General features: G+C 38.3%; 1 protein-coding gene across 1 annotated transcript; it reads right to left on the bottom strand.

Moving 5' to 3' along the window:
• Positions 1–1,432: 1,432 nt before the first annotated feature.
• Positions 1,433–3,960, bottom strand: LOC130998396 (subtilisin-like protease SBT3). The gene has a single exon (XM_057923816.1). It carries the CDS (start codon positions 3,847–3,849, stop codon positions 1,576–1,578), a length of 2,274 nt encoding a protein of 757 aa, XP_057779799.1. The 5' UTR covers positions 3,850–3,960; the 3' UTR covers positions 1,433–1,575.
• Positions 3,961–12,028: the final 8,068 nt, after the last annotated feature.

The following is a 12,028-nucleotide window of genomic DNA, read 5'->3' on the forward strand; positions in this document are numbered from 1 at the left end:
ATTGAATTACCATCGTTGGTTGTGAATCACCAGCGTTGGTTAGTGTTGGTTGTGAATTCACGACTAACGCTATTTTTAGTTGTGGATTCAAACTTTAAAACTTGAATTCACAACTAATACTAATTATTCAGTTGTGAATTTGAGTTTCAAAACTTGAATTCACAACCAAAGTTAATGACATCTGTGAATTTGACTGGTTGTGAATTCACGGGCTATTTTTAAATTTTTATATGCAATGGTAAAATGGTAAGTGTGAGTATTTTTTTTAATTATTTATCTTTGTGGGTATTTTTTAAATATACTATTCCAAAGTGCTATTTTCAAAATCCACTCTATCTATATCCCCTTAAAAAAACATTTTATTTATAGGCTACAAGTTAGACCAAATATTAAGACTCATTAGCTAGACAACTTGGCTCGAGACTAGTTAAAATATAAGGCAAAAACCTCATTGACAAAAAATACCTTATAGAAAAAATAGTGTATTTGATCTAAATAGCAATATAATCCGACTTGTATGTATTTTTTTTTCCAGCTCTATGAGCTAGTTTTTAGGACTAATATTAGTGTTCGGTCTAATATATGCCTTTAATAAGTCTACTAAATGTTTTGTCCATGCCAGGTTTCGTTGCCTTCTTCAAATCAGACTCCGTTGTCTTCTTTAGGTTAGACTCGTTCTTCAAGTTTAACTTTTGTAACATATTTCCCAACTTTTTGATGATACTTGTTCTAGATGTTGGTTTCATCTCTAAACTTCTAATTTACCTATAATTACATTTGTGATATTTTATGGAGTAGATTATTTACTGTTAGTTTTTAGACCTAAAAAATGCATAAAATTATAGTACATAAAATGAAGAAGAGTACAATCGGAGAGCTAAGTTAATTATAATTGGAGTTTTCATATCAGTAGCTCGGCATGTAAGCACGAATTTGCCGCACCAATCAATGTCTCTCTTGTCCTTGAAATATGCAAAGAACATGCAGAATATTTAAGTTCTATGTTTTGTAAATTTTCAATTTTTAATGATAGTGTTTTATATACACTACAAAAAAAGTTTCCACTAGTGACATGAGGTTTGGTAGCTATTATGTGTGTTTTATATACACTAATAGTTACATTTTCAAATGTCACTAATTTTTGTGACATGCATAATAGCTACCAAATGATCTCATGTTACTAGTAGAAACTTTTTTTGTAGTGATAGTTACAATTATGTAAAGAGGGCAACCAGTGTACATTTGTTACTTACTAAAGACAGCCAATGACATAATATTGGTAATGAAGAAGTTGCTTTCGGAAACATACTCCACATATCACATTTTCAAAAGCTATTGAAACTAAGCATCACCAGAAACAAGTCCAAAGTAAATAATTAAAAATCGACAAACTGCGCCTAATATTCAAATCGCATTAGCAAAATATATAACAAAAGATCTGTTTATTCTCATAATAATGCCATTACATTACGCCTTAGGCCTACAGCATTACTTTACAAGCCATAAACAAGTATTCAAGAGATTTAGATACAAATAGAAATCATATACTAAAATGATGATCGTAAAAGCTAGCTATCAGAAATTGTCAGTTGCGCCAGTGACAATAATCGGACTTCTTACTCTGTACTTACCGGCTTGGTCTATCCAAATCACTGCACCGTCTCGGACCAGAGATCTATCGCCGCTATACCGAATCGTAAGAGAATACCTCTGCTTCTCGTATTTCTTACCAAACACTAAAGTTTGAGGTCTAACTGTCACCGTGGTGTTCACCGGTGCTTCCACCATAACCTTATAGGTGGCTGCACCCTCCCCCACATTCGTCACACTTCTTTGAAATCTTTGACTTGACGTCCTTCCAGCTTCTGAAGCAGGAATAAGAGCCACGAATGATGGATAATTGAGGTCGGAGGATGGATTGGAGCAATTGTAGTTCGACTTTATGATTGTTTGAGTTTGGTTGGGAGTGAAGTTCATTGAGCACACCAGATTCACCAAGTCTTGAGGGGAAGCATCATAGACTAGGCCCGGATCGAGAGCCCTGTTGGGATCAACTTGACCCGACCCGATGCCAAGTGGTGAGGCAACCAAATTATCCTGCTCCCTGATGGGCTGGTTTGAGTTATCAAGAGGATTGGCAGTGGTCATCATGGCAGACTGGATGGCTGCGGGGCTCCAATCAGGGTGCGCAGATTTGAGAAGCGCGGCGATTCCCGAGATGTGAGGGCATGCCATGGATGTCCCCGAGAGAAGTGTGTATGGGCTGGAAAGTTGTATGTTCTTAGAAAGTGTTGTGGCCGTGATTTGAGGATTGAAGGCTGCTAGGATGGACACTCCCGGTGCCATTATGTCGGGCTTCAAGATACCCTCGTAGCTGGGTGCCAGCCCTCTTGATGAATCATCCGATAGTGCTGGAGCAGCTCGCGGCTCTCTTCCCAGAACTGTCTGTTGGAAATCGATGGTTGCTCTTGGGGAACCACTGTTTGATGCGTAATTGATCATATCTCGCGCTTCTGTTGGGCTGATTACGATCGCAGGGAAAGAAAACGAAGTAAATCGGTATATACTGACATCTTCAGAAATAATGACAGCAGCAGATCGGAACTCGGACTGGGTTAGATATGTGATGGTACTATCGAAGTATGAATTGACGATGGTCAAATTGCAGACGATGATACTCGAAGCAGGTGCTTCAGCTAGTAATTCTGTTGAGTCACACGCAGATAAGGTCTGGTTGTAAACGAGTGGCAAGTCTCTCGCGACGGCTCTCGCTGGGAAAGTGGTCCATCCAATGATGGTTTTGCCGTTGCCGAGAGTCAATGTCCCTGCAAACCAACGATCAACAGTCCCCGACGCCACTACCACAGCCCACGGGATACCTGACCGTATGGTCCCGTAACTCGGCCCCCGGTTCCCTGCCGACAGACAAACCATGATTCCCTTCTCCCTCGCACCAAAACTCGCTATGGACAGAGGATTCTCATACAGCTCTCTTTCAGTACTACTTATAGAAATGGAGAGTATATCGACTCCGTCGGCCACCGCCTGGTCGATTGCAGCCAACAAATCCGATGACACGGCTCCTCCCCAGAGGACCTTGTACACCGCCAGCCTAGCTCGTGGAGCCATCCCTCTCGCAGTTCCCGGGGCGTAACCGAAGAAGGAAACTCCCTCCACGAAGTTTCCGGCAGCAGTGGACGAGACATGGCTGCCATGTCCTTCATCGTCTCTAGCTGAATTTTTTAATTCTCGATCAGGATCTGATGCTCGATACCCTTGATTGAAGTATCTGACTCCGATGATTTTCTTGTTGCACAGTGATGAATTGAAATCTTCACCGCCGTCGCAAACCCCCTTCCACCTACTGGGGATCTCAGTCATTCCGTCGTCCTTGAAGCTCGGACTCTCCGGCCAGATGCCGGAGTCGATAACTCCGATTATGACATCTTTGCCATAATTGGATGCTGGCCAAAGCCCTGCAGCAGTATTGAGGCCCAGGAATTTGGAGGAATGAGTGGTGTCTGGAGTAACAATGCTATCCGTGTAGGCAGAAATGAAGCCAACTGACTTCTTTAAGGCTTCGACTTCATCTCCGGACAGCACTGCACTGAATCCATGGAAGGCATGGTCGTAGGTGTAGATAAACTTCACCTCGGGTTTGTCGGCGCCTAGTGGTGCCGGAGCTGTTGATTTGAGAAGGGAAGAGTACCAATAATGGTGACTGGAAAATGCTTTAGGCATGGAGGATTTGTCCATGTGGACGATGTATGTGGATCTTTTGGATGAAGCATCATTTGCCCAAAGAAAAAATGAGAAGAGAATCAGATAAATTGAATAAGGAGGCTGCATTTTTGCTGATCTAACGTTTAAAATAGATTAATAGGTTATATAGATGCTAATCTGCTCTAGTGCAGGCTATGCCGCATCAAGGATTTCAGCTTCACTAAAGGAAATATCTTATCCAGATTATTGTTGATTGCTTTGCAGTAGCCCCAATTTTATTATCTTACCTTAAGGGATGTTTAATTTTGAAGATTAATCTATATAACTAAAAACAATAGTATAAGTTAATTCGTTGTTATACAACGATGCTTTAGAACTTTAGGATATCCTACCTATCGATAAGTTCTATCATTTGAGTTAATTTTATTTGATTCATATTTTATTGAAAAGGTAAAATATGAGAAATATTAGTAATATATATCAATCATAAAAAGTAAATAGTCATAATTATAGAATTGAAAAATTAGGAATTAAATTCATAACAAAAGCTCGTTTATGTTACTCACAATTTGAGAGGCAGAGCTTTGGACTTGTATAGTTAGTAAGACGAGAACACGAAACGTGTAATTGTCTCATAAATAAATCAGCAGCCAGTGCTTCCCTTTAGGTGGTCTTGTGCAACTTCTAGCTTCACAAGATCTCGTTAGTCGTTAATTAGTAGATTTTTTTTTATTATAATTGAGTAAATAATGCTGCATTTAAATAAATAAATAAGGGGCAAGTTCACCATATATCTTGTCAGTATATAATGTAACTCTCAGCATGCAGAAAATGAGAGTACAAGAAACTACCGACAAGAAACTCCAATTGGTCTAGTTTCCACGTGGCGATGCTAAATCTTTTCACAAATACTAGTACTCATTCTTCGCCAGATCCTATTTGATAAATCGTGGCTTTTCAACAAGAGCAGGGATGAAAAGATCGAGGAGTTTAAATTAAGAAAAAGAAAAAGAAAAAAAAAAGAGAAAGAAAAAGAAGATCGAAGAACTAAAGGTGATTGAAAGGAAGTAATTTTTGAGCAAGAATGAAAATGTACGATGGGGCCCACTCCCACTCCCACCTTCCAAATCTACCTCTCTGCCATTATTTAAGGAGTCAACTATTCCTACATGTACTCGTGAGCACGGGGTAACAGGGGCGTAGCCAGGGGCTAGAGCCCCCCAAATTTTGAAAAAAAAAAAAAAAAAATTTATAATATGTCTAAAAATGTTGTTATTATTATTATTATTATTATTATTATATTTGTATTTTAGTAAAAAAATGTCTAAAATGTATTGAATGCCCCAAAAAAAAAAATTTAGTAAATGTTTTGAACTATATTATCTATGAAAATGTTGTTATTATTATTATTATTATATTTGTATTTTAGTAAAAAATGTATTGAATGCCCCCCAAAAAAAATTTAGTAAATGTTTTGAACTATATTATCTATGAAAATGTTGTTATTATTATTATTATATTTGTATTTTAGTAAAAAAATATCTAAAATGTATTGAATGCTCCCAAAAAAAAATTCCCGGGGGCGTTAGCCCCCGAACCCCGTAACAGTTCAGCTCCCCCCCCAAAAAAATCCTGGCTCCGCCACTGCTGGGTAAAGACATAATTCATCTCATCGATCTTTAAATAATAATCTGAATAAGTTATTATTGTTTACATTGACACAAATAGCACAATAGCATCACTTAAACGTAAACAACACTTCTTATTGCGCGCTATATAAATTTCATTGATTAGAATATATTGCATCATGTCTCCAAATATTAATATTTCGCTATTGATAAATTAAATGCTACAGCCGTATCTAGGGTTGCTTGCTAACTAACTAACTAAAAAAGTAATCAACAATCGTACATTACTTGCCAAAATTTAAGGAGTTATGTTTTTATGGTGTACCATCAAAATATATATATATATATATATATATAGGGTGTGGTTCTAGAGAGAACTACGTTATTTGTGAGAACGGGAGAACCCTCAAATCTAATGCATTCACTGTAAAAATGAATGCATTCGCTGTTAAAATTAATGCACTAAAAAAATTAAAAAAAAATGCTCCCTTCAGGATTCGAACCCAGGTTCTATATGCATCCAACAAGATGATGCATCCACCGTAGATCTTGATGATCGAATGGCTGAAAATGGTTCTCTGTTCTTTTTTTATTTATGGTTCTTTCTTGAACCTCTCCCTATATATATATATATATATATATATATATATATATAGTCAAATTAATTAGGAAGTGACTATGTTCTTCTGCATTATCGAGTATGATGATTTATTTATGAAACAGTTACCTATCCAATTGCATATACCTCGCACATACAAATAATAAGTATTCGCAGCAGCAAAGCAACAACGAAAGTATTGCAGAAAGTAACGAACAGTGCACCACGATTGATAACCCAATTCGATGATAAAATACATACGTCTGGGGGGCCACGCTCAGGGTAAATTATCCACTAGTGAAGATAAGTTATACAAAGGACTTACACGACAAACTCTCAAGCTTTCTCGCCTCTATAACTTCCCAAACCTTCACAACCGTGAATAATTGAGAGATGAACAACAATCAACCCTCTAAGCGTGAATGAATCTCACTCACCACCAACACCCACGAAAATAAGCTTTACCAACAGCCTGGTAAAAGAAGAACAAAAGAATGCAAAAACAACATCACGACAACACACCAATTTGTTATCACACGAACTGAACAAACTAAGAACTCAATAAACACACTCAGCAAACACAAACTAGTTCGTCTACCCACATAAAGAATGAACTAAGCACTCAACAAAACACTCTTTATGAACTGAAGAAGAGTAATAAAGCGCAGCCACCTTCATGTGATGATCTCTTCGGTCTTTTATAGATGTAGGCAGAAGATAACCCTTGAAGAGATACGTTGAACCAAGGACTCTTGTAGATAACTCCATCTTCGAATAACCAAGGAGACGTGTGTATAGTGGATTCAGAAAACCAAGTATATCAAAAGCTCACTGGATATACTTCAATAATAAGAGATAGAGTTTGACCCATGTTGGACTGTACTGACCGAAGTACCAGCTTCACATATGAACACTGCCAAATACATTGAGTGCAGATAAAATATGTTTGTCTACATAATGACAACAACAAAATGAGTATGACCAATACTCAACAATTTATATTTTTTTCTTCACTTATTAATGCACTTATTGTCAGAGTAATTGCATTCATTTCAAAAATTTGAATAAATTATAATGCATGTGATTAAATCGCTCCATCATTTTCCCTATATATCTACATCTCTAATAGTGTGTTTTGAGTTCTTTTGCAACTTTCTATTTTATTTTGACTTTAGGGGAGGGAGGGGGAGTGGTGAGATTTGATCCCTGGACCTCACTGTTTGTAGACAGAAATTCGCACCGCCTTGTGTCCCATTGAAGATAATTTACAACTCTTCTATTCTTTCGTAGTAGTTGACTTATTTAATTAAGGCATTGAGACAATCACAAAAATGAGTGTTAAATTTTTTTTCGGTTATAACTTCTGGTGATCTTACATATGATATCTTTGAATGCATATTTCATGACCTTCAATTGTGTAATTTTCCTTTACCAATTAATATTTGGGTACACAAAAAATATATATATGCATCATGTAAAACGAATAAAATAACGCTTTCTACATTGATAGTTGTGTAGTGTTATACGCTTTCTACATTAATATGCCACGTTGATATTGATATCTCAATATGATGCATCCCACAAAGAAACTATTGGTCTATAATTGTTAGAACACTTCTATAACTGAGATCTAACACTTTTTATGCTAGGATGTGCACAATAAATTTTATATTCATTAATTGATCGATGAATAAGTAAATTATCAATGTTTCTATGTGCTTTTTATTTGTAGTGGCAAGAACCATAATGTTTAAGAGGGTGATCACTAATTTCTTAGCAACAAATATCGCAACTAACACGATGCAATTGTAGCAAATAATCAGTAACCGAGTATCGTATCCACATGGACTATTATAACGAATCACTCTAAGTAATCCTAATTAAACTCTAGTAATATTCAGGCAAACGAAAGAATGAAGGTTTAATTAACTTAAACTAAAACGCAAATAGCAATAATTAAAAGATCGTAGGAAAAATCAAATATGAAAGACAACTGATCCTAGGGTAGTAAATTCATTAATTAAATCTACGCAATAAATCTATTAATCCTATGTACCAGTTTAATCCAGCTATGATGAGAGATCACTTAAGTAATCAATTACTCTCGCTAGAGCAGCAACGATCGTAGATTAGTAAATTATCTATCTCCGTTAGGTCTCAAGAAAATCTACTAACTCCCAAAAGTTCCTATGAATAGCTCCCTATGATCCACCTATCTCCGCTAGGTCTCAAGGTTAAAATCATATCATACATTCCTGAATCCGCTAAACAGTTATCTCCACTAGGTCTCAAACCGAATAGCTAAACATGCAAACTATTGATCAGATAATTCACAAGAAAATAAGCACCAGGAATTATGAATCATAAACTGAAAGGCACAAAGGTATTAACAAACAAATCACATAAATTCAATCAACTATTTACAAACCCTAGAATCAGCTAAAGAAAATTAGCTAGACATAGCAAAATAAAACATAAACACAATTAAAAAGAAAGCAATTGTAAAAACTGAATTGTATAAAAACTGAATAAAAACTGAAGTAGCGACTTGAATCTTCAATCTTGATCCAAGCCTTGAAAACTAGAAAGCAATAAAATTCTAAAGCTAAAAACTAAAGTATGAATGCTAAGGTTTTCGGGTGTCTGCCGTCTGATGATCTGCCTTAGGTCAAAAGAGGACCTATTTATAAGCTTCAGATTTCCTTCAGATCACCATAGGAGTTGCCATGCAAAGTAGAATTCCAAAAGGAAATAGAATTCTAAAGGTAATAGAATCGTGTAAAACAAGGCAACTTTCCAGCTGGATGCACGCACTGAAAACGGACCACGCCAGAGAAATGAGTTTCGCCAGAGGAATGGTATCGCCAGCGGAATGGGTGATCTCTCTGCTATCGCCAGAGGAATGGGTGATTTCTCTGGCTTCTCGATTCCGCTGTAATGGACTTCTCTGAATATTGATTCCTCTGACTTTCACTTCTCTGACTTATTTCTCTGCTCTGTCGGATCCCTCTGACTTGGTTCCTCTGCTCTGACTTTTGAGCGCTGGACTCGACTCCTCTGGCCTAGACTCTTCTGACATTCGCGGATTTGGGCTTTGATTTCTCTGGTCTTCCAGAGCAATGATGATTTCGCTGCTCTACAGACCAAAACACCTAAAAATCGCGAAAATCATCCAAAATTGAATTCTTCCATCTCGAAAGCCTAAATCACCTGCAAAGCATAAAATACACCATAAACGCACCAATTTCCAGAAGATTAACTTAAGATATGCACAAACAAACCCCTTAAAAATCGTGTAAATTAAGCATAAATCAACTCCCCCACACTTAGCCTTTTGCTTGTCCTCAAGCAAAATCTATATGAATCCTAGGAAGAGATTGATTTCAACAACGTTTATTTCCATCCCATCATTCACAAAGTCAATTCAAAACTTTACAATCAACATACATCTCTCGGTCATGCAAGTAACTCAAAGTTTAAGAAGCAACAAAAGAGTAATGCAAGTAATTCGATCAGACCCAATTCTCCGCTAGAAGTGAATTCCCTAATGTGACCGCCTTTATAATCAATATCACCATTTTTCACACTTTTTGTGCTTAGAATTTTCGACAGTTGAGCCATAATTCATGAAATAAAACCATTTGGATATAATCCAAAGTCTTTTCACGTGGTTTCCCATGCTCATAGTTAGACTAGAGGAGCAGAGACTCAGAGCTATCACATTTCAGAACAGGCCAAATGTTTCAGAGCTGGCAATTTTGAAGTTGGCAATTCGTCCAACATTTTCATTTTTCATAGATAAGATATGATCGTAGGCAATCACAATGACAACACTCCTTCTAGCATCTACCGGACAAATCACGTTTTACTAACTTACAAAAGTGTTGCAACAAAACTCAAAATTCTTTGCACAAACAAGAAACATATATCAAAAGTAAAACAAGAATATCCTCCATTCATTCACAAACCCGAAATGCACATTGAAAACCATCTTCTCTTCCACAAATTCATAAAAATTAGCCAGATTCGAGACTAAAAACTAAGCATAGAAAAATCAATTTCGCCCAATTTTGAAAAATATAAGCACAAAACACCACTCCCCCACACTTAAAGTATGCCATGTCCTCAGGGCATAAAAGAAATATGAAAAGTGTAGAAAACTTCCCTGAATATCGGCATTGCAAAGCTGAATCTTCGTGAGAGGCGTTGAAGAGGTTTGTGGCCTTGGGTAGAGTAAATATGGCGGCGCTGGGTAGGGCAGCGAAGTGAGTGACTTCGCTGGTCAGGACAGAGGAGAGGGTGGCTTCTCTGGACAGAGCAGCGAAGTGAGCGGCTTTGCTGAAACACGAAAACCTCCAGAAACCTGACAGAGAAACAAAAGCCCCAAACAAAACAAAGAAACAAAAAGAAACAAAACAAAACACAACGAAACTAAAAGGAAGGAAAACAAAACAAAGAAAAATAGTTGGGTTACCTCCCAACAAGTGCTTAATTTAACGTCTAGAGCTCGACGATACCTCAAAAACTCATGGAGGTCGGAAACAACATTCTAACCATCGGAAGGCTTTTCTACTCTTGGGTGCCCTCTCCACCAAAACACTTCTCTTGGCTCGGACATCCTCCACCAGCATTGCCCCCTTCTCATTCTTATTCCGAAAAATTCGGAATTTCACTTTCTTCTTCTTGGGGGTATGGGTTTTCAAAGACCCCCCATCATGCTCCAAAAACAAACACATCTCAAAAGTCAGAACTTCTTTTGGTTTTGGAGTTTTTTCCTTGGCTTCATACTTGGGCAGCTCATTTTTCGCAACCTCTTCATCCTCCGAATTTGCTAGAAAACTGTCAGCCAAATTAATCACTTCGTTCTGGGGAACTTCCTTTGGTGGAGGTTTCTTGAAGATCACCGTTTCCCCATAGGCTCCCAATATCATCGTCCTCATTTGCATATCTAGCTTTGCTCCACATGTGGCAAGGAAAGGTCTCCCTAACAGCAAAGGCATCTTTGGATCCTCCGGAATATCCAACACTACAAAGTCGACTGGGAAGAAAAAAATCACTCACCTTCACAAGCACATCTTCCGCAACTCCTAGAGGTTTAGAGCAAGACTTATCAATCAGTTGAATTGTCTTGTCGGTTGGCTTCAAATCCCCCAGCTGCAACTTCCTATATACTTTAAGAGGCATGACATTTATGCTTGCTCCGGTGTCACACAGCACTTTCTCAAACAATGACTTCCCAATCTTCACAGGAATATTGAAACTGCCCGGATCTTCTCTCTTTGGAGGCAGCTGATACTCCTTCACTGCGAGCACCTCCTCAATTTCATTGAATGCACGCTTCTTTTCCATCACAGCCTTCACAATTTGCACCTCATTTGGCTTGTTTCTCAAGATCTCCACGGAAGGAATATTCACAGCCAACTTCTTAAATGTCTCCAAAAAATTGGAGCTTTGCTCATCTAATCTTGGTTTTGCCAGGTGATTCGGGAAAGGCGCCACAGGCTTGTACTCTGGCCTGGGAAATGTGGGATTAGGGATGGGCTCCTTAACTGCAGAAGAACTCGACACCTTAGAAATTGGTGGCGAATCGCATGCAATCGTCTCCAAATCATCCTCCTCAAAAATCTCGACACCTTTTTCCTTGCCATTCCGCTGCTCTGGAGGATTCCTCTGCTCTGAGTGATTTCGCTGTTCTGGAACCCGCTTCTCTGGAACCCTCTGCTCTGGATCCCGCTGCTCTTGATTCCTCTGCTCTGGATCCCGCTGCTCTTGATTCCTCTGCTCTGGATCCTCAACTAGATTATCAACCACCCGGATGGAATGACATTGCTGATTTTGCTGAGGCTGCTGATGTTGGCTCTTCGGATTGAACTGAGTGTTGCTAGGAAGTTGGCCTGGCTTGTTCTGCGCAGCTGCTTGGTTGGCCATCTGACCAACTTGAGTCTCCAACATCTGCACCTGCTTAGACAATGCTGAAAAATTTTGCTCCATGTTGGAAATTTTGGTCCCTATGTTTGCCGAGTTTGCCTCCATCCCGGTCACCTTCACCAACACTTGCTTCATCATCTCCTCTAGTGAA

The sequence above is a fragment of the Salvia miltiorrhiza genome, chromosome 1 (genome assembly GCF_028751815.1).
Source record: "Salvia miltiorrhiza cultivar Shanhuang (shh) chromosome 1, IMPLAD_Smil_shh, whole genome shotgun sequence".
NCBI classification, from domain to species: domain Eukaryota; kingdom Viridiplantae; phylum Streptophyta; class Magnoliopsida; order Lamiales; family Lamiaceae; genus Salvia; species Salvia miltiorrhiza.

Coding starts and splice junctions, on each gene's coding strand:
- LOC130998396 (XM_057923816.1), bottom strand. CDS start 3,849: ATGCAGCCTCCTTATTCAATTTATCTGATTCTCTTCTCATTTTTTCTT.